The 26,456-nt window shown below is 43.0% G+C and overlaps 1 protein-coding gene across 7 annotated transcripts in view; it reads right to left on the bottom strand.

Annotated features, from left to right (window-relative positions):
• The window catches only part of ATR (ATR checkpoint kinase), a 65,103-nt gene that overhangs the window by 15,468 nt on the left and 23,179 nt on the right, over positions 1–26,456 (bottom strand). For all 7 annotated transcript variants that reach the window (XM_078600196.1, XM_078600194.1, XM_078600193.1 and 4 more), the window contains 25 exons: positions 25,351–25,443; positions 24,277–24,407; positions 23,388–23,531; positions 22,487–22,580; positions 21,644–21,769; positions 20,648–20,854; positions 19,024–19,137; positions 18,473–18,588; positions 16,896–17,016; positions 16,429–16,566; positions 15,666–15,858; positions 14,750–14,952; positions 13,771–13,935; positions 12,895–12,986; positions 12,432–12,523; positions 11,552–11,726; positions 9,673–9,855; positions 8,873–9,023; positions 7,946–8,128; positions 7,217–7,359; positions 6,055–6,152; positions 5,165–5,403; positions 4,221–4,355; positions 2,425–2,625; positions 1,154–1,297 (listed from right to left, as the gene is read on the bottom strand). In XM_078600196.1, coding sequence (XP_078456322.1) covers positions 1,154–1,297; positions 2,425–2,625; positions 4,221–4,355; positions 5,165–5,403; positions 6,055–6,152; positions 7,217–7,359; positions 7,946–8,128; positions 8,873–9,023; positions 9,673–9,855; positions 11,552–11,726; positions 12,432–12,523; positions 12,895–12,986; positions 13,771–13,935; positions 14,750–14,952; positions 15,666–15,858; positions 16,429–16,566; positions 16,896–17,016; positions 18,473–18,588; positions 19,024–19,137; positions 20,648–20,854; positions 21,644–21,769; positions 22,487–22,580; positions 23,388–23,531; positions 24,277–24,407; positions 25,351–25,443 — 3,681 coding nt within the window. The remainder of the gene's footprint in view (positions 1–1,153; positions 1,298–2,424; positions 2,626–4,220; positions 4,356–5,164; positions 5,404–6,054; positions 6,153–7,216; positions 7,360–7,945; positions 8,129–8,872; positions 9,024–9,672; positions 9,856–11,551; positions 11,727–12,431; positions 12,524–12,894; positions 12,987–13,770; positions 13,936–14,749; positions 14,953–15,665; positions 15,859–16,428; positions 16,567–16,895; positions 17,017–18,472; positions 18,589–19,023; positions 19,138–20,647; positions 20,855–21,643; positions 21,770–22,486; positions 22,581–23,387; positions 23,532–24,276; positions 24,408–25,350; positions 25,444–26,456) is intronic.

Genomic DNA, 26,456 nt, shown 5'->3' with positions numbered 1-26,456 from the left:
ATAGCCTTAATGGACTGTTGGGGCAAGTGCTGTTACCAGAGCACCTATGAAGGCCGGCACTGTGGCACACGAGGGGGGGTGGATGTCTACCACCACGCCCGGTCGCCTTATTTCCCTAGTGGCAACGTTTACACACCGCACCATGTACTCATTTGAGGCTAAGCCGACCGAGGGGGGCCCCAGGATAGATTCAGATAATCGTCATTGGTGTCGGCCGTGAGCCTGCCGGGTTCGTAGCGGAGCGCGCTAAACGCTACTGGGGACGGTACGCACACAAGCACACACAAATTACCTCCTATCCACTTTTCGCCCATTTGTAACCCATTCCAACTCAGGTTTATAGCGTTAATGTTATATATCTTTCCATATCACCATTTGCCTGTCCGTATGCCTGTAGCAGGGGATCAAACAAACTCTAGAAAAGTATCTAATGTAAATAAAGGGTTGGTATAAAGTTGTATGGCTCTTACGGACCTACGCGAGAGTAAACTGGTCAAACTGATAAAAGAATAACCAAATCTTGCAAAAAGCAAGCATTAAAAAAACCCTTTAAGAACACAGTTTAGCCTGCTGTTGAGAACAATGAAAATAATTTCAAACTGCATCAGGATGCTCCATTATAGACAACTATTTGATGATGTCATTAAGCCACATCACATGATGCCGATCCACCACAGTATCAGAATAAAAGTGTGCTTAAAAACGATGGTCACCAAATGCAAAAGTTGGGTAAAAATTACTTGAACAATCAGACATCTTTCACGAACTGAAAATAAAAGTGCAATTTCAAGGCATAAAAAAATGTGCGTTACAGTTTTGTGCATATGTTTATGTGTGGGCGACCCGAGTTCGATTCCCACTCATGGCCGATACCAGTGAAAATTATTTTAACCAGTGATGGGCCTCCCCGAGGTCGACAAAACCTCAAAATGAGTATCTGGTGCAGGGCGTAAAAACATCTGGGGACACAAAGGCGGTCTGGCGTGGTGCAAACCACCCACCCCCTCATGTACTGTGCCGGTCTTCATAGGTGCTCGCGAATAGCACTTGCCCTAACAGTGTGTTAAGGCTACACGGGGATATTTGTTTGTGTTATGTATGTATGGGTTGATGTACAACCCTTCCACTCTTGTTATTAATTTATGAAGGTCACCTTGTTAATGAGCGAGTTAAACTCCATAAGGCGGCAATCCTTGCGTAGATCATCCTTGGGCTTGCACATCATTGTATAGGACCGGCCATCACTGCCACGAATGCAGATCTTCTTGGGTTGCTGGAGCGAATTCAACACCTCCACCTGTTTGTTAACAACGGAATGCCATCTCCGTTAACAAAGCACTTGCTCAGAAAAGGCAGTCATAGTTCCATTTAAGTGTCATGGTAGTTGATCTAAAACTCTATTACAACTAGCATTATTACTATTATGAAAGTGTATTGTTAAACATTTTCATGCCCTTAAGATTTTGACTGAAACTAAATGAAAAATTATTAATGTTTAACTTCTTTCGCACTGTACATAGCCAACAATGCTAATTGGTGGTGCAATATATTCTCCAGTTTATTTAATATTCTAGTGTATTTGCAGACTCAAATGCATTTAAAAAGATTCTATGAAAATTCATGTTCATCATTTTAAAGTGTGTTTAACATCCTTAGTGCATTGGTCAAAAAAGTGTACTCGAATAACGTTTTCCAATCTTTCTAAGTGTGTTATAAATTAACCGCGTTGTAGATAATCATGTATCAATGAAGCATTGCCATTAAATCTACATTATATATAAGCTGTATCCTGTAAGCTTATTGATTAACTGCAGGTGTATTGTAAAATATACTGTTACTCAAAATTATCCTGTCATAATATATATAACATAACACATTCCTGCGGAGGGAGCTGGTAGGAACGTTGGGTTGCTCGGTCAATGGCCAGGGTCAATGGCGGCGTGGTGTATTCCGCAAATATGCCCGACTGTGAGGGCGGGCACAAGCCGGCGTGAGTAGGTTAAACGTTGAGTTTTATAAGGGCACCATGGGGTGACCAGCCCCTCCCCAACCAGCCCCACCCCTCCAACCCCCCACCCAAACCCACCCTCCCCACCTAGCCCCTCCCCACCCAGCCCCTCCCCACCTAGCCCCTCCTCACCCAGCCCCTCCCTCCTCACCCAGCCCCTCCCTCCCCACCCAGCCCCTCCCTCCCCACCCAGCCCCTCCCTGCACGACGGACGGACACAATAATCCCCTGTGGGCTGGTGTAACCAGGAGGTTCCTACCAGTATAATGTAATTAATGACTAGATGGCAATACTATATTTGCACTTGAAACATGCTGCAAAAGGCTGGTATGCCATTACTGCAATTTATAGTCGAATTAACCACTTCAGAAATGTCTTAGCAAAAAAAATATATCCACAAAAAAGTTTTTGAGCACCGGGTCATTGAAGCCCACGATATAGGCCATGTTGCCAGGGAAAGGGTCATGGTCGGCGTGGCCCCCAGGTGTCGATGGCAGCGTGGGCGTCATGACAGCCTGAAGCGGGATGAGCACATTGCTGAAGTTGGGGTCTTCGACCAAGCGCTTCAGCCCACGGAAGTTTACACTCATGGTCATCATGGTGTTCTTGTCCTTTGACTGAACAATGAGAGAAGGGAGAGGGAGACGGTGACAATTAGAACCAGGATGGTGGGTGGTAGCACTGTTCAGTAATTCTCATTACAGCGAGGGTGACAGATGTAAAGCAAATTAACATTTTCATTAAGGATCAGAACCACTGCAATTATGCAGAACCAAGTGTGCCAATGAATGTATGACGGCAAATCATGCTCAAACTAGCTCCGAGTGGTGCTCATCATTGATCGCAGTCCTAGAATGGTGGTGAAATTACAACAAATGCCTATCAGGTGTGGTGGTATAGGCTCATCACGTGACAATACATTTATTGACATCAATAGATAATGAGTTCAGTTGACTCTGACAATTGCTACGGGCTCTTGCAGAGAAAGGGATTGATGGTGAGGTGGTGCCCCTCAACAGCAATGGCTGTGATGCAAACTCTTACCAAAAACAAACAATTCATGAGTAGGATGGAATGTGTCACCACAAAAAGTTCCAGCAGTGAAAATATTCCCAAAAACTAATTTGGCCGAGCTCATCATCAAATGTTTATATCATTCCATTGGGTTATTATTTCCTGTATAAATGGTAGCCAAACCTAAATCAGGGATGAGGTTTCCATTAGAGCCGGGCCTTTGAACTAATACAAGCTATGAGCTAATTTAATTCAGCCTGCCACATCATTGAGGATTATTATTGAAAGTGGTAATTGACTACTTTTAAATAAAATTAATCAATGTAACAATCTTGCTCACCATGTATCCTTTGTACAATGTGACGTAGAAGTTGGGGGGGGGGGACCGGTGGGTGAGACCTTTGCGGTGAGTACATTACACACATGCTGTCTCTATATATTTATCCGAATTCTCTTTCAACTCAAACCCCTTCCGAATATAGTCCATCTATCACCTACTCCGGCTCCACTCTAGCCCTGTTATTTGTAGACCTTGCTTAGCGCTCAAGATGCATTCCTAGAGGAGTGCCTATCAAATCGGCGCTAAAAGCGGTAATTATTCCATAGTATATATGGGAATGCATTCCTGACGTTATTTCTACATTTCCTCGGCCAGCACTGCTGCGTGTTCTCGCTCGCACTTTGTAGATGTTTTTCTTTCTATTTCTTTGAAGAAAAAATGTTCTCCAGGACAAAGAACACCGTAACAAAACGGCGTTCTATGGGGCCACGCTAAGCGAGGTCTGCCTGTATTGAGGCCTTAAATAATCATGAAGTTCCTTTGGTGGTACTGACTGGAAAGATGTGATTAACCATGTTAAACCTCAACCGCTACTCTCCCCCGCTCTGCGTTCCCCCTCCCCCCCTCTGTGGCTCCATCGTGTAGTACCACCTTCACCTTCCTGGCTCCACCAACACCCCAACCCCCCCCCCCCATCCTGCGCCCGTCCTCCTTGGCTCCTCCACCTCCTCTTACCCTATATAACAATGTCTCATCACAAATAACTCTCGCTACAGTTATTTTGCTCTGCCTTTTTTACACCTGATGAAGGAAGCTTGTGTTGCCTCCGAAACGTCGTGATTTAATTTAGTTGTTTTCATTTATTTCATTGATTGTTTTACCTACGTGACTTTACCGAAAAAACCAAAGAGTACTGACTGGCTTGTTGCAGAGCTCAAGCAGGAGGTCGGTCAACACTGTGCCATCTCGGATGAACTTTCTCAGGGAGCCATCCACCTGCACCGCCTTGCTGAAGATGGCCTTGCAGCGCTCGGCACGTGTGGTATGTGACGACTGGGAACATTTAATAAGGGGGACAAAGAAAGATGTGGCCACAATTATAACACGTGGGAACTGTGGGGAAATAGTCTTGGAAGCAATATCAATGACAACGGCACATGTTGGTTAATGCCACCACACAATACCATAGCTTACTTCATTTTGCTACCGCTGTAAAGTGAACACACGTCCTTCAAAAGTCCATTGTTACAGCATCTCACTGTCTGGCGTTGAGTCTTTCTTTAAGTCGCCGAGTTCCAAAACCAATGCCTGTCGTAGTAACATGACATGTAATCTTCCATAAAAATGGCCCACCCATTGCAACTTCTTCCTAATTATATCTACTGTGCTTGCCACAATTTATTTTGAACGTTCAAGATGCTCCCTCACATTGCAGGTTTTTTTTTTCACCTGAAGACAGAAGCTTGGGTTGCCTCCGAAACGTCGTGATTTTATTTTTCATTAATTTTTATTAATTTTAATCTCATTTTTTACCTACGTGACTTTACCGAAAGAACTAAGAGTATTGCAGTTTTTCTTGTTAATTTTGGCCCATACAGTAACACATATATTACCCCTCTCAACACTCAAGTTGACATCTCTATTGTTTCGAAGTAGCTTGTGACATCTCAATTTTCTGTGTTATACCATTACTACCCCAAACACTCGATTTCCTTACACATGCTATCACATGATTATAAAACAATTGAACCAAATCATTATCGTTATTACTTTATTAAGTTGATGGATGGCGGGAATGAAAGCATAGTAAAAGAGAATGATGTAGTATGAAGGCGAGGACGATGGAAGGAATTGATCCTCACCTTTGAGACAGCCATCATCATCCATAAGGCTTGCTGTGGGTAGCGTGTCAGCACCTTAACAATGATAGCCTGTAAAGCAGCACAAACGGCTGCGTGCGGGTGGCAGATGCGTGAAATGAGCTGGGAGAAGGCAGTGAAGAACTGGTAGGGGGCCAGCTGTTTTGTGTGTTCCGTCATGATCTTGATGATCCTGGCCAGGTCGGCTGCAACAGGCAGATGCTGACGCTCTGAGCGGTTGCCTGGAGGTAGAAATGTGCGAAATGGTATGGGGGTTGGCGAAGAGAGAAGTGACAGATGAGAAACTGCACATTTGAGCTGTCGAGTACAGCTTGGTCACCAATCAATGAGCGGAGCATGGTGTCAACCATACCACCCTCTCGTATATCTCGTTGAGTACTTGCTCCAAGAAAGACTAAATGAGGGAAGTAATTTCTTTCTGCGCGTATGCATGTGTCTGCATGTGTTTTTTAATGACGATTTTATTTTTAATGAGGTCATGAAGATGTTTCAGATACCTGCACAAAAATAAATGAATGAAATCTATTTAAATATCCTCTAGATAAAGCATGACTGTGTTATAGAAAGACTGGACAGTGCAAATTTGAGGTAAGATTTATCTCACCGACTCAGAGTTGTCAGGGCAGATGTGCACAGGCCATTGCCTTATTGAGAAAGGAGACTTATTTTTTTTATTACATTTTGGATTTCGGGGAAAATATAGGCAAGGTACCAACTATTTCTGAGAATTATGTCAAAGGGTCTTTAATTCCATGTTGCAGAAGATGGTTAGTTTTAGTAACATCTCACATTCCCGCTGATGATGGATGGAAATCCATCAAAGTAATTCCCATATCAAAGCAGTGACTTTTTGGTAAGGAATTGCATTGCACCTCTCTCAAGCTCGAAGACCTTGGCTCCAAAATCCAACCAGAGTGAGAGAAGCCTGGGCATGCTCTGGTATATGAATTGGTTCCCAAACATAAGGGACCTGCAAAAAATACAAATAAATGTGTTAAATAGCATTTCATAGCAACCAGCATCAGCATAATCAAATGCTTCTGTGTCGAGAAATGTTTAGTAATAATCAATTTTGGAAGTTTGTTCAGGTGTTTCTTTTTTATCTTTCATTTTAAAAAAGATGTGTACTTATATTTGAAATAGGAACTTCTCAGAGGAGGTCATATTATATGGTTTTTTCAGTTAAGTCACATAGATAGAACAATAATCTACATGACTTTACCGAAAGAACCATAGAATATGAATTCCTGCACTCACAAAAGTTTTAAGTCAAAAAATACCAGAAGGCTTTGGATTTGATTCAGGGTTTGCCAAATAAAATTTATCCCAAATTTAGCATAATAGTCAGATCACTTGACAATGAATAGAACCATTTCTGATCTCTTGCCAAATAATTCTCTCTCATCGGCCACCAAATGGCGATTCATTTTATGTTTTCCTGAGAACTTTGGTAGGTGGGCCAGTATCAAATTGAGGTCCTTAGACACAAATTAAATACCACATTGTCAAATATTGGTAACCAGGCTGAGACCATATCACTTTGTGAAAATCTGGCTTATTCTTAGGTGGCTGTTCAAAATCAGGTTTTCATTTGTGACAGTTCATTTCTGGCATGACTTAGCACATGTATGAGCTGTATATTTATGTACGTATGTTGCATTTCTTTCGCACTGTACGTAGCCAACCCTGCTAATCGGAGGTGCTACATGGCCACGACTGATTAACACAATTTTAAAAGCCTGTGTTATTGCACTACAATTGTAAAGCCATCAAATAAGTGTAATTGATGCTTGGGTTCCTTTAATGTGGGTGGGAAAAGTTGTGAAATCTAACACTGTTGAAATATAAATTCTACCGACGTTTTGTGCATTGCAAAGAATTGACGTACAACTTTGTCCAGAACTAAAACAAAAAAAAGGATGAACATTAAAGCGTTGTTTGTGAAGTGGATCAATGGAAGACAAAAGTAGAATATTTTACTTGGCTAAATAAAAAGAGGAAAGTAAGATTGAAAAATCAGGTAGCTGCAGTTACCGCCCAAAGTGATAGACAATGCGGTAGATGATGTCGCCTTGCTTCTCCATGCGGTTGTCGGTCATTGTTGGCATCAGCTTGTCATAGTACTTGGCCAGATGAAAATGCCCATCCTCCCAATCAGGAAGGAGGGAGGTCACCTCCTGGTGATCAAGATATACAGAGGCCATGTACATTGAAACAAGCACATGAATATTGTAAGAATGTTCCTTTAAATGTCATCAATGTCAATTGGGAATTTTCAACCAAATATCCAATGGCATCGAAATAAAATACCAAAGTGGTCAATTTGTCTTTGCCAATATAAACTGAAAACACCCTTGAAGTTAGCCCTTTTACGTCGACATGAGTAATCGTTGATTTATAAGACACTTATGGAAGAATAGAATTAGTGTTGAAAACTAGGAGGGAAGATCCAATTCAACTGTTACCTGGAGGGATTCAATTAAATTTGCCAATGCCGATATGTAGATTGCACAGTTGGCAAAGATAGGTTATTAACCAATTGAGTATTCATAACATTACTATTTGCAATGTTTTTTTTTAAGTAACATCTTAGATATTCCATTTTTCATTATCATAACAATACAAACCCTGTTGAAAGCAACCCACTCTGATATGTCAATCCTATCTTACCTCATCTTACAGCCGCTTCAGAAACAAGTGCTGGGGACATAGCTAACAATTGAATGCCCCTCTTTCCCCTTCCCATCCCCTCCTTGCCCACACCTTGTACTGCTTGACGATGGCGTTGCTCTCAAAGTTAGCCGTCTCCTCCATGAGGCGGCCAATAAGGAGGAAGGCACGTGCCAGCACAGCCGTTTGGCGCGGGTCAGAAGGTCGGCAGCCCTCTCCCCCAACGTGCTGCTCCACGCTTCTCTGTAACTGCAGCAGTGCCTGGTGCACCTTTCCCTAAAGGCAGGACACACATCAGTTGACGTAAGCTTTGATCATGAAAGGTCCGAATTAATTGTATAATCAGAACTACTGAAAACAATAGGTGGCAGTGTGCTAAAATGACATACAAGCTCCAACATTTTCTCATGTATGCGGTAAGTGCTCCTAAGATGTCTAAAGTGATGGATGGACATCGTTTACAGGCCGTTTACAAGTGGTAGGCCTTTTGTGTCCGCAAGCCATATGAAATAAAAGTCATGGGTGGTAGCTAACCCATGACTTGTCTCATTATTAATGACTAGCTTGTTTGCCTGTCCAAGGATGGGTGTATATTGCAGTAAATCTGAAATATTCAATAGAAAAATTGTTCAGCTCATGATTATTAATGATGGGGGGGGGGGGGGGGGGTTGCCTAACGTGGAGCGACGTCACCCCCTCATGGTTATTGTGGAGGGGTGCGGCATGTGGAGTGCGCGACCTTCTTGTGCGTTCGTGTAAATTTCCACGCGGGCATGAATATTAATAAAGGGGGGTGGGCCTCTTTTACAGTGGTAGTAAAAAAATAATACTCGGTGATAAATCACATGACAGCACGTTTGGCTACGTACGGTGTGAAAGAAGTTCAACACACATGCATACATACAATTTGAAAAGAGGGATACACAAGCAAAAGAAAGTTTGGGAACGGCTGATTCCGAATATTTGAGAGCAAAAGACATGGGTGTGTCAGCCCGGTCATGTAGAGCGCGCTGGGGCTACCTGGATCCAGAGCCACCTGGCCCTCTCCACGCACAGGTCTGGGGGGTGCACGGCACGTGCGTTCAGCAGGGCGTTGTACGCCGTCTGGTAATGCCCTGCCTTCCGTGCCACCCGTGCACTCTGGAGCCAGCACTCCCCGACCAGTGCATCCCTGCACACACAGCATCACAGGGTTAGTGATCAAGGCTGGTGGAGGTCGTTTTAGTTTAGGGTTAGAGATTTAGGTTCATGCTAAGAATAAATACCAGAAGCTTAGATGGCAGGACTGGGATAGAACTAATGAGTTTTGGTTCAGGCTATGAGCAAAATCCATACAGTTAGAGTAGGGCTGAGGTATGTATACAGTAATGAGCAAAACCAAACTCCTCCGATCTGCTCTGATGTAGGGAACACTGTTGGTGCATCATTACATCCATGAAAATACGTAATTTTATCCGTAAAATTACCCACACAAAACTGCAAACAGTACGAATGTTACCACGACTCGTCTTATCACAAAAAGATCGTGCATAATCGGAAACATTTGAAGCAAGACTCCTCTTATTCGTGGGAAAAAAACGAATATGAAACATCAACCTGCAAATAATGTACATTTTCACAAATCGATTCCAGACCATTGATAATATTAGCCAAGTATAAAATGATCACAGATTAGATGATTTTAAATGGATCTTCTGAATTAATTTCTGTCCTGTGCGCAGCATACATAACTCTCCATTAGTGTTAACAGCCACATCGCTGTGTCAATGAAGGTGATACTGGGTCGATGCTAAGCGTGCGGTGCAAATCCCAGTCCTCACGAATCGCCAGCGAGGCAAAGCAGGGCCCGGCGCAGCTCCAGGATCGGCTCCTTGGCACGGAATGAATTTTGCGTCACTTCAAGCCGCGCCTGCCACGCCGAGGACCAAACGCTCCGATTCTCTAAGTTTTCACCGGCCGACAGGCGGCTCACGCTGTGTTCCAGTTCACTCAGCATGTGCAGCCTACACCACCATTAACAACGTCAAAACAGAAAATGTCAAAGCTAAGAAACAATAACAACTTCAAGTTTGGAAACACAATACATGCACATAGATTATGTGTATTTAGCAAAATGGAAGCCAATGGGTAGTTGTCAGGGGGAAGGGTTCTTACATATTGGTATATATCCCTTTTTGCTATGCTTTGTCTCCATGTTTTGGAAAAAACTTTTATCAATTTGCCAGGTTTTATTGGCAAGTCTCTAATTCCAACATAACTATATACTACAGGTTGGTTCATATAGGATCATCCTTATGAGTTATTGTGCCCCCCCTATTAAGGACTGTCAGAGCTGATGTCAAAACATGTTCAGCCTTAGTTGGAAAGAACAGTAAGCAACAATACAAGTTGTAACACCCAGAATAAAAATATCACCTGACTCCTGCATGTACTCCAATTTTATTTGCCACATTGTCACAAATTGACCAAAGATGTTTTATGCATGACGCCTTAAGCCTTGTTAAATATTTTCTGCACTGTGATAATCATATCAACTATCTAGATCGTGGATTTCACATTTCAAAGAAAAATCGCATTGTTGAGAGCTTCTAATTCTCACAGGCTCAACGTGCGAACCTTAATCTGTTTATACTCGCCTTTTGCCTGTCCAATGACGGGTGTATTGCAGTAAATCTGAAACTTGCAAGCGAAAAGCAGACCACGACGTGATATTCATTGCATCAATTCATGTGCAATTTGTAAGGGCGCGCCGACACAGAGCTATTTAATTTTAAGGTTATAATCCCTTGTTCATCACGACGTTATTTTTACTTTGAGATCTCAATAGCGTTACGGAGATCGCGTGACGTGAGGGTTCTGCCTTTGTAGTGAGGGTTGTAAGTTGACGCCGAGGATGGGGAGAGGGGGCACCTCGGCCCCCCATGTGGAGCAACGTCACCCGCTAATTATTGTGATGGGGGGGGCTGTCCATTTGGAGGACGTCACCTTATGATTATTAATGAGGGGGGCTGTTCGATGTGGAGTTACGTCATCTGCTCATGATTATTAATGAGGGGGGGGGTCCATATGGAAGATGTAACCTGTTCATGATTATTAATGAGGGGGGCTGGTCGACGTGGAGTGACGTCACGAGCGTTGCACACAGACATTCTTGGCTCCTTATAGTCGGTAATAATAATGGGGGGGTGTCCATTTGGAGGACGTCACCAACTCATGACTATTAATGAGGGGGGCTGTTCTATGTTGAGTGATGTCACCCGCTCATGATTATTAATGAGGGGTGGGGGGTGTCCATTTGGAATACGTCACCTGCTCATGAATATTAATTAGGGGGGGCTGGTCGATGTGGAATGACGTTATGAGCATTAAGGACATTCCTTGGTAATTAAAGTAGGTATTACAGTCTTGGCCATCAACCTCTCAGAATGGGTCCAACATCCTCCCCCACCTAGTCTAACACCTCCGATTAGCATGGTTGGCTACGTACGGTACGAAAGAAGTTCAACATACATACAGATATATATGCTTTGCCTTCCTCCACATTTGAGTATGAGTCACCAACTTGAGGCATGTGGTGGGTATGCCACCCCAACCGGCATGAGTATTTAGAAAAGTTGCCCCTCCCCCCCCGCCAAGCAGTTGTGCGATGCCTTCTAAACACCATGACCCACGACCATCCTGTATCCTGCGCAGACGCACCGGATGATGTACTCGTATCCACGCTGGTATGATCCACGCTCCAGGCTGGCAGCAGAGAGGGGCACCATCTGCTCGGCACGCACCACCTTGAGCTGGCGTTCGAGCGTTACGCGGTCACCCTGTTTGGCCGCTAGGAGCAATTTGCCCAGTCCAATGCTCCAGGAGCCAGATGTCTCTGAGCGAATACCGCACATGTAATGGAAGACCAACAAAACCAATATCATTCATATTTTGGAAAAGGGATTTACCTAGACGTCGTACCTTAGAATATCAGTCCTGGAATGAAATCATAATGCAACTCCTGTGAAAACCTGAGGTGTGTTAGGTCCACCATCTTGAAGTATTTATGATGTTACTGAAAATGTACTGAAACATTCCAATGTAAGTGAATTGATGAAAAGGTGGGTGGTATGTGAGTATCTGGATAAGTATAGCAGTGAGTTGGTATGTGGGTGAGTTGGTATGTAAGTAGATGAACCTAAATCATGATGAGTGGATCGGTAGGTGGGTAAGTCAAATGGTAAGTGGATTTGGAGGACTGGATGTTGGTTGCGATCGCAGGATAGTGCCAAGGAATTTCAATACTTTCTGCACCAATTCAAGTGGTCTTAAAGTTCACCCAATCTAGCACATTCTGTGGTGATGTCATCCATTACTTAATGGGTGGCCCAGGAGGTGGTATGCTAACATTGTGGGTAGGTGAAACGATTAGCATAGTGATGGAGTACATAAGTTGGTGAGTGAGCAAGATGGTAGAATCATTTGCGAGAAGATTAATGTAAGTGGCATGGTGGGATTGGAGTGGATTAATGGACAAATGATTGATCAATAGAACAGACCAATGAGATCGTTACACAATTAAATGCATAGCCATGCATACCATTGGTGAGACAGGTCTCCAGGTCACCCCACTGGGTAAGCTTCCAAGCAGCCTCCACCCGGTACACGTTGAGTTCATTTGTCCACTCAGGCCTGTGTGGTTACAATGATCGTTCAAAGTACAGGTAAAAGGTCAGCTTGAGTAACCATTGACTATAGCTATGTTATGGGAGTGTAAAAGGGCATTTGCCAGTATTTGGACTCTAAATATTCATTCACTTTGGAATCAATTACTTTACAGATTTTTAGGAAACAAATTAAAAAATGTATAAATTACAAATTATCCTGTGTTGGCAGCAACACATTTTTTGCCAGCTGATGGGAGATTCTACAAAAACCATAAATGTCAGCTATATAAAAATTCACGAGTTACTTCACAGAGATAATACGGTGACACGATGGCAGGTGATCTCTTGACAAGCAATACTTATATTTTCATGTCCTGCAGCTAGGGAAAGCACTACCTTTGGGAGAGTATGCCGTTCACCATAGAGTAGGCAGTGGAGAGCTCCCCAAGGCCAAGCAGTGATCGCAGCAACCCGTGACGGTATGAAATCTGCATTGCCGAACACCGCGAGAGGCAACAATACCAAAACAGGAAACCTTCATTCATCCAACAACAGTGCAACACAGTATGAAGTCTTTTCCCACCTGGGAGATTTTTTTCATGCTTCAAGACTCAAAAAGGTACTTGCTGACTAACCCAGTGTATATACCTCACCAGTTATAGCCCAGGTAGGCCCTAGCCCAAAAAAAGCCTAAACCATTGCAGCCACAACCCATTCCAAATCACGTAACGTTTTCACGACCAGTGAGAAGGCTCAGTTCACCAACCAGGTTTGCAGGATCAGGTCGGTTTCAAACATGTATTTTTTTTCAAAAGCGCATTTTTTTTTATTTAGATTTCATCTTGAGAGAGTTTAAACTAATCCAAAAATGTGTTATTAGATACACAATTTTTTATGCATTCCCTCTGGCCATGGAGAGGATGACTAGAGGGGCAGAGTGAAAGAACCTGGAGAGGCCAAGCCCCCAGCGGTTCATGGCTTATTAAGAATAGGCACATGGATTGGAGCAGTGCAGGTTAAGCCTGTAATGGTAAATGGACCGTCCCCTGAGCTTACCAAGCTTAAATGAAAATGGGCGTGAATACGCAGAATCAGCCACCCCCTCCCGCCCATGAAAGTCCAGTGTAGCTTCAGGAAATCCCAAGTCCTAAAAACGAGGTCATCCCTGGCCCAGAAAGGTTCGGTCAAACTCTATCCCATCCAAGCCAAACCTAGCCAGAAGCAATCCTAGCCCAGACCAACCCAAATGACCATCCAAGCAAGACGTTTCACCTTGTGTGGCTCGCCCTGGATGGCTTTCTCGTAACACGCGGTAGCATCACGCAATTGTCCGATGCTCTCGTGCTCCAGCGTTTGCTCGTGAAGCGATGGCTCTTCCTTGCGAAGTGCCGTCACGCCCGCCACGCCATCTGGTTCATCCATGGCTACGTACAATGTCTGGGCCCCACAACCGCCACAAGTTCCCAAAACACACGCACACCACACACACAAAAAACACATACATGTGGTTGTGTTACAGATAGGTATTCACGCAGACATATCCACAATAATAATTGAGCACACACACAACGACAAAAGATCATCACTTCCAATTATGTTGCCATCATGACATCTTGCCATTACCTTCTTGCGCCACATTCCACAACTCTTGCACCACTGACACTGAACATCCAAGGTATGCTCTTACAGCACGATTCGATATATTTTTGATCGTTTCATTGGTCAAAGACCTTTTGGTTGGCAATTTGAAATAGTAGGCAATTAATACATTCCAATGAATATAATCCAGATTTACATTTCTTCAATTTGTACTTGCATTGTATCAGACGTTACAGTTACTTAAGTGTGAGCCTTCCAGGCGTAACTTTTCATTTTGGTTAAAGAAAATCTGCATATTTAGGGTTACTACCACTCTAAAAATATGATGAAAACAAGTGGGGAGTAAGGCTATTTATTATAACCTGTTGTTTTGACATGACATGGAATACCCCAATTAAAGATGTCTCATGTTTTGTAGTGGCGTTAGTACCACTTCGTAACTGCCATTGTCTGCTTATTTAGCTGATCTTGGTTAACCATACCAGATTATCCTTTCCAACTAAGTTGACATAAGAAGGCCAAGGCCAGAATAAGATAGCAACATTTACAGGTTGCTTGTATGGCCAGGAACATAACCTGGGTCATGGTGCTCATGAGTGTTTTAGCTCCTATACAACCCTTCACAATTGCAGATATCCAAACTAGCTCTCACCTGCAGGAATGCCAGGTGCTTCTGTATGTCTTGCTTGCTCTCTCCGATGTGTGCCTCAAAATGCATGAGGGAACGTGTGTAAGCTTTGCAGCGGAATGAAGATGAGGAGAGCACGCTCTGGGGAATGCGCTTTAGGAAGCTCTGCACTCGCTGGTACTGCTCGTTTCCTAAGGTGTGTGTGACCACTGCACTACTCGTCGTGCCTGCCCAACCAAGGAGAGAAACACAAAAATAAGAGCGGGAACTGCATGTCACATTCTTCATACATACTTCCTAAACTCAAAGGTCTGAGGCTTGCTTGCTTTTGTATTGTTTAATTAAGATCGAGCATTCATACCTCAAACACCAATCTAAACAATGAAGTATGCATCTTGACTCTTTAAAAGCGTACATCTAAAAAACTGCCCTACTAAAGCAATATCTCTTCATCTCCACCACAAAAACCAAGTGTAACCCACAATACTACTCTAAATACACAAACTAATCTACTTACTTTCACTTTCTCAAGTTCTAATGAAACTTCAACAGGTAACTAAATAACAATAAAAAATAATTCTCACTTTGGGGAGTGGTCTTCACATTATTACCATGAGGGCTATGAATTTGCAGAATGTTTACTGGACTCGAGCAAAGCTCTTGCTCAGTGTGTGCCCTGGTCACATCAAAACCACAAGTTAATTAGGTGCTCTCTGTTTAAATTATGGCCTCATGAGTAATATCAAGTAATATTTTGTACGTTAAAAATTATATTATTAATCTGTATTTTTTTCTAGCAATGAAAATGTGACTATTTTACATTTTGGATTATATAATATAGTGTCATTTTGGTTTATATTATATTTGAGAAAATTAACACATCAGAGTCTGCACAATGATTTGTGACCTGCTGGCCTGAGGGTGCAAAGTAATGGCCCACCAGCTTTGCTTTTGGACTTGACTCCATTTGGCTTCTTGAGCGACTTCAACTTATGCCTAGACCACAGGGTCAAGTGGTCAAGCACCGAAAATATGGTCTGGGCACTCATCTGACTGAGGTCTGACGCATCAGCACGTTCAGACCCCTCCTGGCCCACGTCATGCTGTAATACTGCCAACATCTCATCAAAAACCTGCCATAGAAAAGAACGGATATTACATATAAATAAATACATACAGGTATGTATATCATATGAGTTTACATGCAAGTACAAGTGTATGCTTGGAAGTACCTTTAGGAGGCAGAAAGTGGAGAACAAGCATCATTGAAGTGTTCAAAATATAAAGATGACATTTTCACCATCAAAACTTGCACATGTGAAGACAACGGTATGCGACTGGCAAATGTGCAATTTGTACTTGTATAATTTATTTACTTTGATATTTATTTAGTGACTTGCTTAGCTTTCCTATACCTTGCACCCCAATCTTGTCTTTGTATTGTTTGTTGTTGAAACTCTGACCCGCCCCAACTGGACATCTGTGAAAAAGAGCTTAAAAGCTCATGATTCTTGCAGTATAAATACACACTCAGATTCTAAAGTACTTGTATGTACGTTTTGAGATTTAGTGTACATGCCTAAAATCTGAAAAAACTAAACTGGAGAAACCTATCAAGAATTATAATCGTAGGAAAGAAAAGAAGCTGCTGTAGTTGTTGTTTTGAATATTTAAAAAATTACGATGCCAACTGCGACTATTACCTCCTGTTCTTCGGATACGTCACCATCCAGCAGCACATACACGAGGATGTGCGGCAACAGGAAGAGCGTCACCTTGATATCGTGCTTGATGATCATGCTGCACGACGTGAACACCCTGCGTGCTGGCTCCTGCCGCACCTGCAGCAGCAGCAGATACATTTATTGAAACTGGAGGGGCTACCACCACACAATTCACAGGTAGCAGGGAAATGCACATGGCACCACAATGGCAAAAAAAAAGCTTCAATAAGAAATGCAATACATTTAAACAGGTCCAAGCCCCCCCCCCTCCCCACCTCCTTTTTCAATCAATCCACACTGACCAGCATGCTCAAGAGTAGTCAAACAACCTTCATGACCAACACGGTGTGGCAAGGTCTTGGATTGACAAAGGGCTGAACATAATATATTCAGGGATATCTATTAAAATAGGGCTTTAATTTTGTTTGCATAAATGGTGTGTTTACCTTGGTGAGGAGGTAGCCTGCCCATGTGCATGCCCAATCTTGGAATGTCTTCCTCACATTCGTGACATAAATCGGCTTCCGCAGTTTTGCCCAATTGAACATGGGTGATGAATTAATGTACCTGTGGTGAAACATGAATACACCTTTAACATCTCAATGCCCAAATCACAAAAAAGATACATATGGCAATATGCAGTAGAGTTTTGGCTCTGGAAAAAATCCACCACTTACACAATAAATACTTTACTACTTACAATCCAACATATCAGCAATGCATAATTCTTTCATGTTTTCTGCACCATTGTAAAGGAGTAGTGTGAGCAACCATGAGGGAGCAAACAGAGGGAGGTGCAAGCGAGTTGACAGCCGAGGATGACGTCATGTCACGGGGGCTGTAAGGGGGCACACCTTCGGCAACAAAGGCGGGTCCGAGCTAGGGGGAGGAGCCGCCAAAGGGATACTTAAGGGGGACCCCCGTGACGAAGGTGTGGTCATTGTGGGGAGCCAGAGCAAGGATCGGCTGGAAGAGGTCTCTCCCCCTTCTCAACGCCGGGCGGTGTTGGATGAACCCACGTCCCGTGCAGACGAGTGGGAGGAGCCAAGGGATAGCCGAGAACAGGGCCCCGAGTAATCAGTAAGAATCAGCTGAGAGAGAGAGAGGGTTCTCTCTCCTCGTCGCCGGGCGGTGTTGGATGAACCCCCGCTCTGGTCAGACGAGTGAGAGAGCCCCAAGGGATAGCCGAGGGTAGGACAATGTAGAGTTTGGGAGTCCAGGGTAAGGACCAAAAATAGAGCACCTACCTCTGGTGTGAGTTCCAGTGTTGTGTGAAACAGTGTAAATAAACGGCAACAGCCCTTATAGTAAATCCCGTCTCCACGTGGTCTACTGCACAACACCATGTTGAACATATCCCACTGAATGTATGTTTTCTTTCCTATGATAGGAAGCTTATCAGCATGGGTTGAACAGGTCAACACTATGTTGATGAGACTTAGGACATATGGGTCCAGAAGATTAATACGCTGATAAAGATTGTATTTGATTTTGAAGTGATTTAACAGACCCTTGTACATGTATTACCTCCAGTAACGCATGACAGCACATATCAAGTGGTTGATTACAGTTTTTACTTAACGTTTTGAATGGAATTATAGAGGGTTTAGATTTAACTGTACAGTTCATAAAGGTATTTCATTCCATAGTTGGCATTAATATTTATGAATATACGGGGTTATATAAAGTTTGAGTGGAAGTCCACTGGTAACAAAGGCTTTTAAGAAAAGGGTATATAACGACTTATCTTGTTCTACAAATTGTGGAACCGAGGGGGTTTGTCAATATTTTGGGATAATCTGAGAATCAGGGTTACTGGGTCTTCAGATTAAGGTTTTACTACATTTCACAAATTGTATGGTAATGCCCTTATAAACTTGTGATCTTCCATTATCTTATTTATTATGACGGATATATTATTGGCGTTAACGCTTGTCATAGTAAAATACCACTTCTTGATACTACATTATACAGACCAATAAATGTCAAACTTAAAAACTCTGTTATTTAAAACCGTGCTAACCTCGTGTGCAGGTGTGGCTCCAGAATCTCCTGCACATTGTCAGGAAAGGATCTCCAGAGGCAGCGCCCGGGAGTGCTCTCAGTGCCCTCCTTGCAGGCGTAGATCTGCAGAAGCTCCTGCTCAATCAAGGCCACCAAAAACAACGTTTAGAAATGGTACCAACTCACACAGCCCAGTGTGAAGTATGCCTAAACAACATCCATAACCGACAGTTTAGGGATGCCTTCATTCAAAAGTGCATTGACAAAAGGCTGTACCAAAATGCGATTTAGGTATGTAAGTAAGTTGAGGAGGGAAATAAAATGAACACTTAATCTATCAGCTAATCGGCCTTCCAGATCAATATATTAAAGGAACATTGTTTAGGAAAATTCATCACCAGTTCAAACTTTATCAGCAGGCTAAATTGATGGTAAAAATGTATAGGTGTACAAAATTTCAACGTGAAGCAGAAGCATAATAAACAAAAAACTCCAATTGAGCGTATGCATCTGATCAGAGGATAGGGAAGGGGTGTCACGATGGGGAACTTGTGTGAGCAGTGGGCTGACCTGCATTGCATAGGCAGCACAATCCTGTGCTCGCACATTGTCGGCCGTGGCCAAGAAGGCACGAGTGAGCTCCGTGAGCAGTTCCCGAGAAAATTCAGGCTCCTCCACTGCAGCCTGTTTGGCAAATGTGCACCAACTCTTATTAACAAGAACGAAACAATACCTCCGATGTCATGACCATTCAAACAATGGTTCTTCTTCAATTATTTTTTTCAGTTACAAAGTAGTGGTAGTACTAAAGTTAAATTGATAAGGTGACGAGATTAACTCCTTTTACCCATCATCATCTTTAGTCGTAGACTGTGACATTGCTCGTGACACATACTTAAAAACTACATTATGATCGAGGCCCCATCCATACATGGCACTAGAGGGTCTCTCTAGAGGGTATTTAGTCTACTGTTCGAGGCTGATCAGATGTCTTGGAAGATGCAATAGTATCCAATAGTATCCACACTTTAACGTTAACTTCTGCAGGGTGAAGCTAAGGCATGATGAACACAATCGGTATCTAGGAGTTACCCTGAATCGGACGCTTAACTACTATCACCTCAAACAAGCTAAAGGTAAGACGAAAGCACGAGTGAATATTATTCAGAAACTTGCAGGAACCTGGGGAAGCGATGCCAGCACATTGAAGATTATCGACGCAGGCCCTTGTTCACTCCACTGCGGAGTACTGTGCCCCGGTGTGTGGGGTGAAAGCCCTCATACGAACCATGTCGATGTCGAAATTAACAACGCGCTTCGTATCATTAGCGGTTCCCTAAAGTCTACTCCACTCCCGTGGCTTCCTGTGCTGGCGAATATCGCTCCGGCCAACATCCGACGCGATGATGCGACGACACGGGAGTACATCAACAAGATAATGAAAAACTTCACTCTGCCGCTCCATCAAGATCTAAAGGAACCCCCACGCCGCCCAAGGCTAAAATCCAGGAAACCGTTCTGGATACGCGCCTCCGCTCTAGCAGCCGACAATAAAGACACCGCCACTCGGTGCTCTGAATCGTGGGCGGCTATGGACGTGGCAAACAAAAACATCATTCACGATCCGACGGTGGAAGTACCGGGATTCTCTCTTCCATGACGACTATGGACCACACTGAACCGCGCTCGAACACAACACGGCAGATGCGCGTACACATTCCATAAATGGAAGATCAAAGGATCGCCAAACTGCGACTGTGGAAAAGTCCAAACCAACAAGCACATCACCGATGAATGCTCCATCCATGCATATCCTGACGGTATCGCTGAAATCCACACTAAGTCAACCACATCATTGGACTGGATGAGGAACCTTTGCATTCATTTACGACGATCATTAAGAAAAAATAAAAACTGTTGCTTTTCACAATGCAATACGAAAGAAGAAGCCCACCACACGCGACCTGCCAATCAACTAAGCAGGCAATCGAATCAGCGATCCTTGGACTGCAAGTCCAATTTACTTATCATGTGAGCATTCTGTACATGTATACGTACTCTTTCATATTTAAAAAAATCATGTCTTATTCAACACCGTATGTCTGCACTCCATCTGGAATATCTATAGTAATCATAATGTAAATTGAGCAACCAGTTATTCTAATTACTCGGAGGAGTGTAATAGATTTCTTACCAGGAATGTAGTAGTTCTGTTTGGTTGACAACTGGCAGACAGGTCAAGACGGCCAGGGTCTATCGCTCCCAGCTCGCCCAAGCACTCGCCAAAGAGCAGGCGTGCAGATAGGTCGGCATCATGGCAACCCTCCAACAGGACAGTGACCAGATGCGAGATCACGGGTTCTACTGTCTCACTCTCCCACGCGTACTTCATCAGCTTGCCCTGATTACAGGCAAAAACAAAAACCACACTTAGTGCTAACCAAGCCTCAGTTGCAATGCCCTTGAAAAGGCGAGCTGACAAAAACAAAGGCTCAGTAAGGCAGGTGACGATTGAGTGAGACATTTGAAAATCAGGCAATGCCATAGCCAAAGAAAGAAGGAAACAGCGAGGTGGGGAAAATGAAGGTTGAGAGGAACAGAAGGCTAGGTCAGACAAGTAAATGACCACAGATGAGGCAAGTTGGGAGAACAAATAAGGCCAATGTGGAAAAACAAAGGCCAGAGGGAGGGAAACAGATAACCAATTGGACAGGGAAACCTGCTGCCACCTGTAGCCTCGACATTAAGAGGAAATGATTGAAAAAAAAACTTCCTATTTTGTCAAAATATATTTTACATGCATTATGAGTGATGGGGTTTTGTGACGGCGAGAAACATAGATGGCAAAGCTTAAAACAGTAAAAAAAATTGTTCTGTACTTCCCTCTGCTGCCCACAACACAGACATGCAGCCTATAACATTCTGTAGTACTTGGTCATTGCCCATTCAAGCAATATTCAGGCTCAAACCTGCTTAGCATCTGAGATCTAACAGGATCTAAAAACATTCCAAGTTATATGTCATAGACAAGAACTTATATAAACCTATCCTATTGTATATTTGAATATTTAATTGTGATCGAGTTTTACAATTTTCGTAGGATGCAAATGTCAGTAGTTATAACAGCATGCACTGAAGCCCTCGAGGAAAATGTGTATTGTTTAAAACAAAAAGCGTCTGGGTGGCGGACCTGGTTCTGGTAGAGGGTGTGGCGCAGGCGGGACAGTGCATGGATGCGGATCTGCAGGTTCTCATGCTGCACGGAACGCATCAACCGCTGCAGTTCCGCGACCAGGTCTGCCGAACGAGACTGCTCCTGTAATGCACACAGATGTCGTATGTAGTCAAAATACACCACTAGGGTAAGTGTAGTTTACAACCACCTACTTAAAGTAGACATGCCGCATGACAGTGCTGGAACCAGTAAGAAGCATACCCCCCCCTCCAGTGCTAACATTGACTTGCAACCTAAGATGGTATTTTAGGTGGAGTCTACCATTAAAAAGCCGAGGCCAAGCTTATATATTAATAGCTAGTGGTATGCATCAGTAAAAATTATGGATACGATATCTATTAATCCACATTTGCTTTCACTGCACATCTGGACTCTTTTTAATGCTCGTTCAGATCCAGAGCCATGGACCTGAGCAGCTATACAAAACAGGAAGGATAGGCAGAGGCTGTGGAGGAAGGGTGTGGGTTAAAACTTGGGCAGCTATTCATGATAAAAACCAGGATCCCAGGTGTAGAGAGAGTTTGATGGTTTCAGCCTGGTCATTTCCTAACCAACCACTTACGTAGTGGCAAATATAATTTTAATAAGGCTTGGGACTCCCCCAGCCTAAATAAATTTCACAATGCAGCTATCAGCATTAGCACTTAAGACCACCTTAGTTGGTGATATTATCAGCCCCACTACCTCAGGTGTTATTAAGGAGTCAATAAATTACAGGACATGTATGTTCAATCACAGCATATGTAACAGTAATATAAAAAGCTAATAAAAAGGAGTGTTTATTTTTGTGTATCCCACCTTGCTGTATGCATTCAGCACATCCAGGATGGGGCCTAAGTCAGGATGGTCTGGCATGAAGTACACCTCATGCAGATAATCCTGCACTGCATTCCTGTTAGCCATGAAATAAACAAACGACGCTGTAAACATTCACTCCACACACGAACAACAGTACATCCTAACAAGTGGAACCAGATTTTATAGCGATCTGCCTAAAGCCAGAATGAATGGGAAAGACAGTCTGAATGCCAAACCAGAGTAATATTGTGGTAGCATTACCAAAGGGTTCTGGAAGATGCAAAATGGACACTGGATTCTATGTCAGCATGAAATAGGCTTGATCCAACATTGTTAAGACATTTGAACAGCATGTCATACCTTCGGAACGAGGTACAATCTATGTCAATAGCACTTTAATTTGAGCCATACAACACTGTTATCATGTTTGAATGGCTTTTTTTAAATCTCTCCTTTTTCACATCGTCTTCGCCCAATTACTCTCCTTTACTTCTCTTCCTCATTATTTTCACATCAAATCTCTTCTTTTGTAGAGCTTAAGAGAAGTTTGCTATCAAATTTACAAAATGGGGGATCAAATGTATTCCCATATTGGTATTGACAAGTGAACTAAAATAATCTTACTTTGTTCTCATTCCCTATTTCCAGCTTTCATAACAGAGATTCTGACACTTTCAAGCCTGACTACTCCCACCTCAATCTAATATTCTTCCAAACTTTATAGTTCCTTGAATAAACATTATCTCCAACACTGCATCACACACTATACCTATGCATGTATATAGAACTTATTTTGCACCGTACATAGCCAACCATGCTCATTGGAGGTGCGATACCTACCCAAGATGGTCCAATAACACACGAGAGTTTTGCAAAGCCGTTCCAAAACAGCGGTCCTTACTTGTTCTCCACAATCATGTAGTGGAAAATGCAGGCCACGTTCTTGGGCTCTCGTGTCATGAGAGGGAGCAGGGCCACACTGATCTGGCTCAGCAGGGGGCCTAGGCATGTCAGTTCCAGGCAACGGACAAAGCAGTCCCATGCCCTGCAATACAACCACAAGTCATGTACACTTAAATCCCCACTTGTGAGTTTGATTATACCAGTGGAGTAGGTACAACTGGCGAACACTTTTACAGATGGTATGGCACACAGAAGATTGTGCCGAGTTCAGCTAGAACCCAGTACATCTGAGTTGCTTCCACCATCTCCGCCACGTATATATATGTACACCAGCAGATCTGGCAGGCTGCCAATGAATGCTGGAGAGAGCATGGTCAAGGTGTTAACAAATTATGTACAGCCCTTTGTCACTTAACTGCTGGATTCAGCCAAGGGGGTTGTTTGGCTATATTTCACCACACTGACCAATGTGTATTGGCATGACTCCACATCTGCTTGGGGTGGGGGGGCAGGACTGGTTTTTATATCAACTTAGGTCGCAGTACTTACGGCACTGGATTTTATCCACAGCGCCATGTGTTTGCAGGACGACAATGGGAAGTCTTTTTAGGCTGTTTAACACTTATGTGCGATAGGTCCACATACATATATCACTTGGAAAGACTGAGATACATTCAGGTTGTCATGGATAACCTGATGGTCTTAGCGCCTGCCAAAAGATAAATCATAAACCTAGTTTTTAAATTAGTTTGGCAAAACATATCTCTCCAAATATGAAAATTGTCCAATAACATAATTAAGACATAACATTTAATACAATAAATTACATGAAGCCCTGCTTATCATTGTGAATAAAATTTATAAAGCAACAACTGTGCACCACTAACTTGCAGCAGAGCCCGGGAAAGTCGTCCTGGTAGCGCAGCCCTGTTCGTAGGGTTGTCATCATCTTGACCCGTACGGACGTCACGTGTTTGGAGCCCATGAGCTCCATCAGGGACACCAGGCTGTTAAGTGTCTGTCAAGTCACATACTGCAGTTAACTCCAACACTGCAGTTGTGGGAAGCAAGTTTTATATAAATACAAAGATTCCCCCGTATAGCCTTAACAGACTGTAGGGGCAAGTGCTGTTAGCAAGCACCTATGAAGGCCGGCATGGCACACGAGGGGGTGGGTGGCCAGCACCACGCCTGTTCACCTTTGTATAACTAGTTGCGATTTTTACACACCGCACAAATAATTTGAGGCCGAGTCGACCTAGGGGAGGCCCAGGACTGGTTCAGATAATCGTCACTGGTATTGGTCTTGAGCGGGAACCGAACTCGGGTCACTGGGCTTCAATGCAATACCGCTCCGCAAACATACATCAGACATATTTTTGCAATCACACACAAACACATTCAGAAATACAAATAATTATTTGTATTAATCATATATGCACACAAGCCCATATAAACACATTCCCATGTGGTGTAGTCACCGCTCATTCTTGTTTCCTCCTACTTCCCTGCGACTATGTGATTGAGCCTGTCCCAACCCTTATTCCTTCCTTCACGCTGTCCTAGGCATCTCAACTTCCCTGCCCTGTTAAGTCATGAAACCCATCAGGGATCTGTGACAACCACCATAGCCAGAGTTGCATAAATCCTAGATATAGTTGTTTTATTCCATATTCACTTATCGCACTGCAAACTCATGGTGTTTTTGTTTAAGACAAAGCACCAATTTGTTTAGCAACTTGCATTTTCCTTTAAAGTGGTAATTTTATAGGGATTAATATTGAGGGTGTCACAGGTTACGTAATTTGTGACAAAGGTCATTTGACACAAAAAGAGTTTTAGTAATTGTTAAATATTTATTTTGATTTCATCTTTGCTAAAAATGTCAGAGTTCCTTCGCATCTGGCCTTAATTTCATTGGATTGCTGTTAAGCATTGAAGCAGGCTATAGCTCCACTCGCCTTTTTCTTGTCCTCCATGCTGGTCCCAGAACTCAAGAGCTGAAGGTTGAAAAACGCCAGAATTCCGAGCAGCCGGGGTTGTAAGTACTCGGCCTGCATGCCCAGGTGCAAAACACACATAACTCTCAACAGGCACGCCTTGGCAAAAGTGGTAATATAAAAACAATATTTACATCTGAGTGAAAATAATAAGAATTAGTGTAAACTTTGCATCATGTGGAAACGTAAAGGTCATAATGAATGTTAGGATTAAAATATCACTTACTGAAGTGTGAGAGAGTAGCCGAATGAGGTCAAATGAGTATGTAAATATAGGATCATACACAATTAATTTGTGAAAAATTGGAAATGTTCATGACTGTATAAAACAGCTGCGGATGGAATGTAAACAGGTGGTGGCATGAGTCAGACCACTGGACCAGCACAACTAAGATCCTGGGTTTAAATCGGGGTAGCCACCCATACTAAAATGATCAAGTGTATTGAGCAGAGGTCATAGTACCTGATTAACAATACCTTCAAAATAATATCAATACATTTCATCCTTAACTTAATTTGGTATTAAAAATTCTGGCTTGACGACCATACAATGAGTGTCGATATAGCACGATGTGTGGAAAAATGAAACACCTCTGTGGCTAAAAGAGATTACTTTAAGGAGTCTCAGAAGTAGTTATGTGATCTGTACTTCCATCGACAATAATCTTAAATTATTGATACATGTGGTTCTTAAATATGGAGAGTAGATATCCACGTCTCTAACTTATGCTGTAGTTATGGTTTTGGTAGCTATTCTCTTTTTCAATACAATACATTTTTAATTGTCATCACTAGGAGCAAATAAGTCACATGTGGTGATCTGGCAACAGCTATGGGATCTGGCAAAGTGTGTAATTAAATCAATGGCTTCGGCCATTATATATTTCAGATTGTTCTTGTACCAGTAACGTTCGGGTATGCCCTAACATACATAGCATCCTTGGCAAAAAAAATGTTCGACACTCCATGTAGTGTCAAGCAGTGTGGGTAGAGTGGAAGGCGGGGAAGGCAATGCTCATCGTCTCTGACCCTGTGTAAATCTCTCTGCCTTGCATCTCTCCATATAT

This window comes from Lampetra planeri, chromosome 13 (genome assembly GCF_965212315.1).
Source record: "Lampetra planeri chromosome 13, kcLamPlan1.2.h2, whole genome shotgun sequence".
NCBI lineage: Eukaryota > Metazoa > Chordata > Hyperoartia > Petromyzontiformes > Petromyzontidae > Lampetra > Lampetra planeri.
Note: the sequence above shows the minus strand (reverse complement) of the source record. Positions and strands in the feature narration are given on the sequence as shown.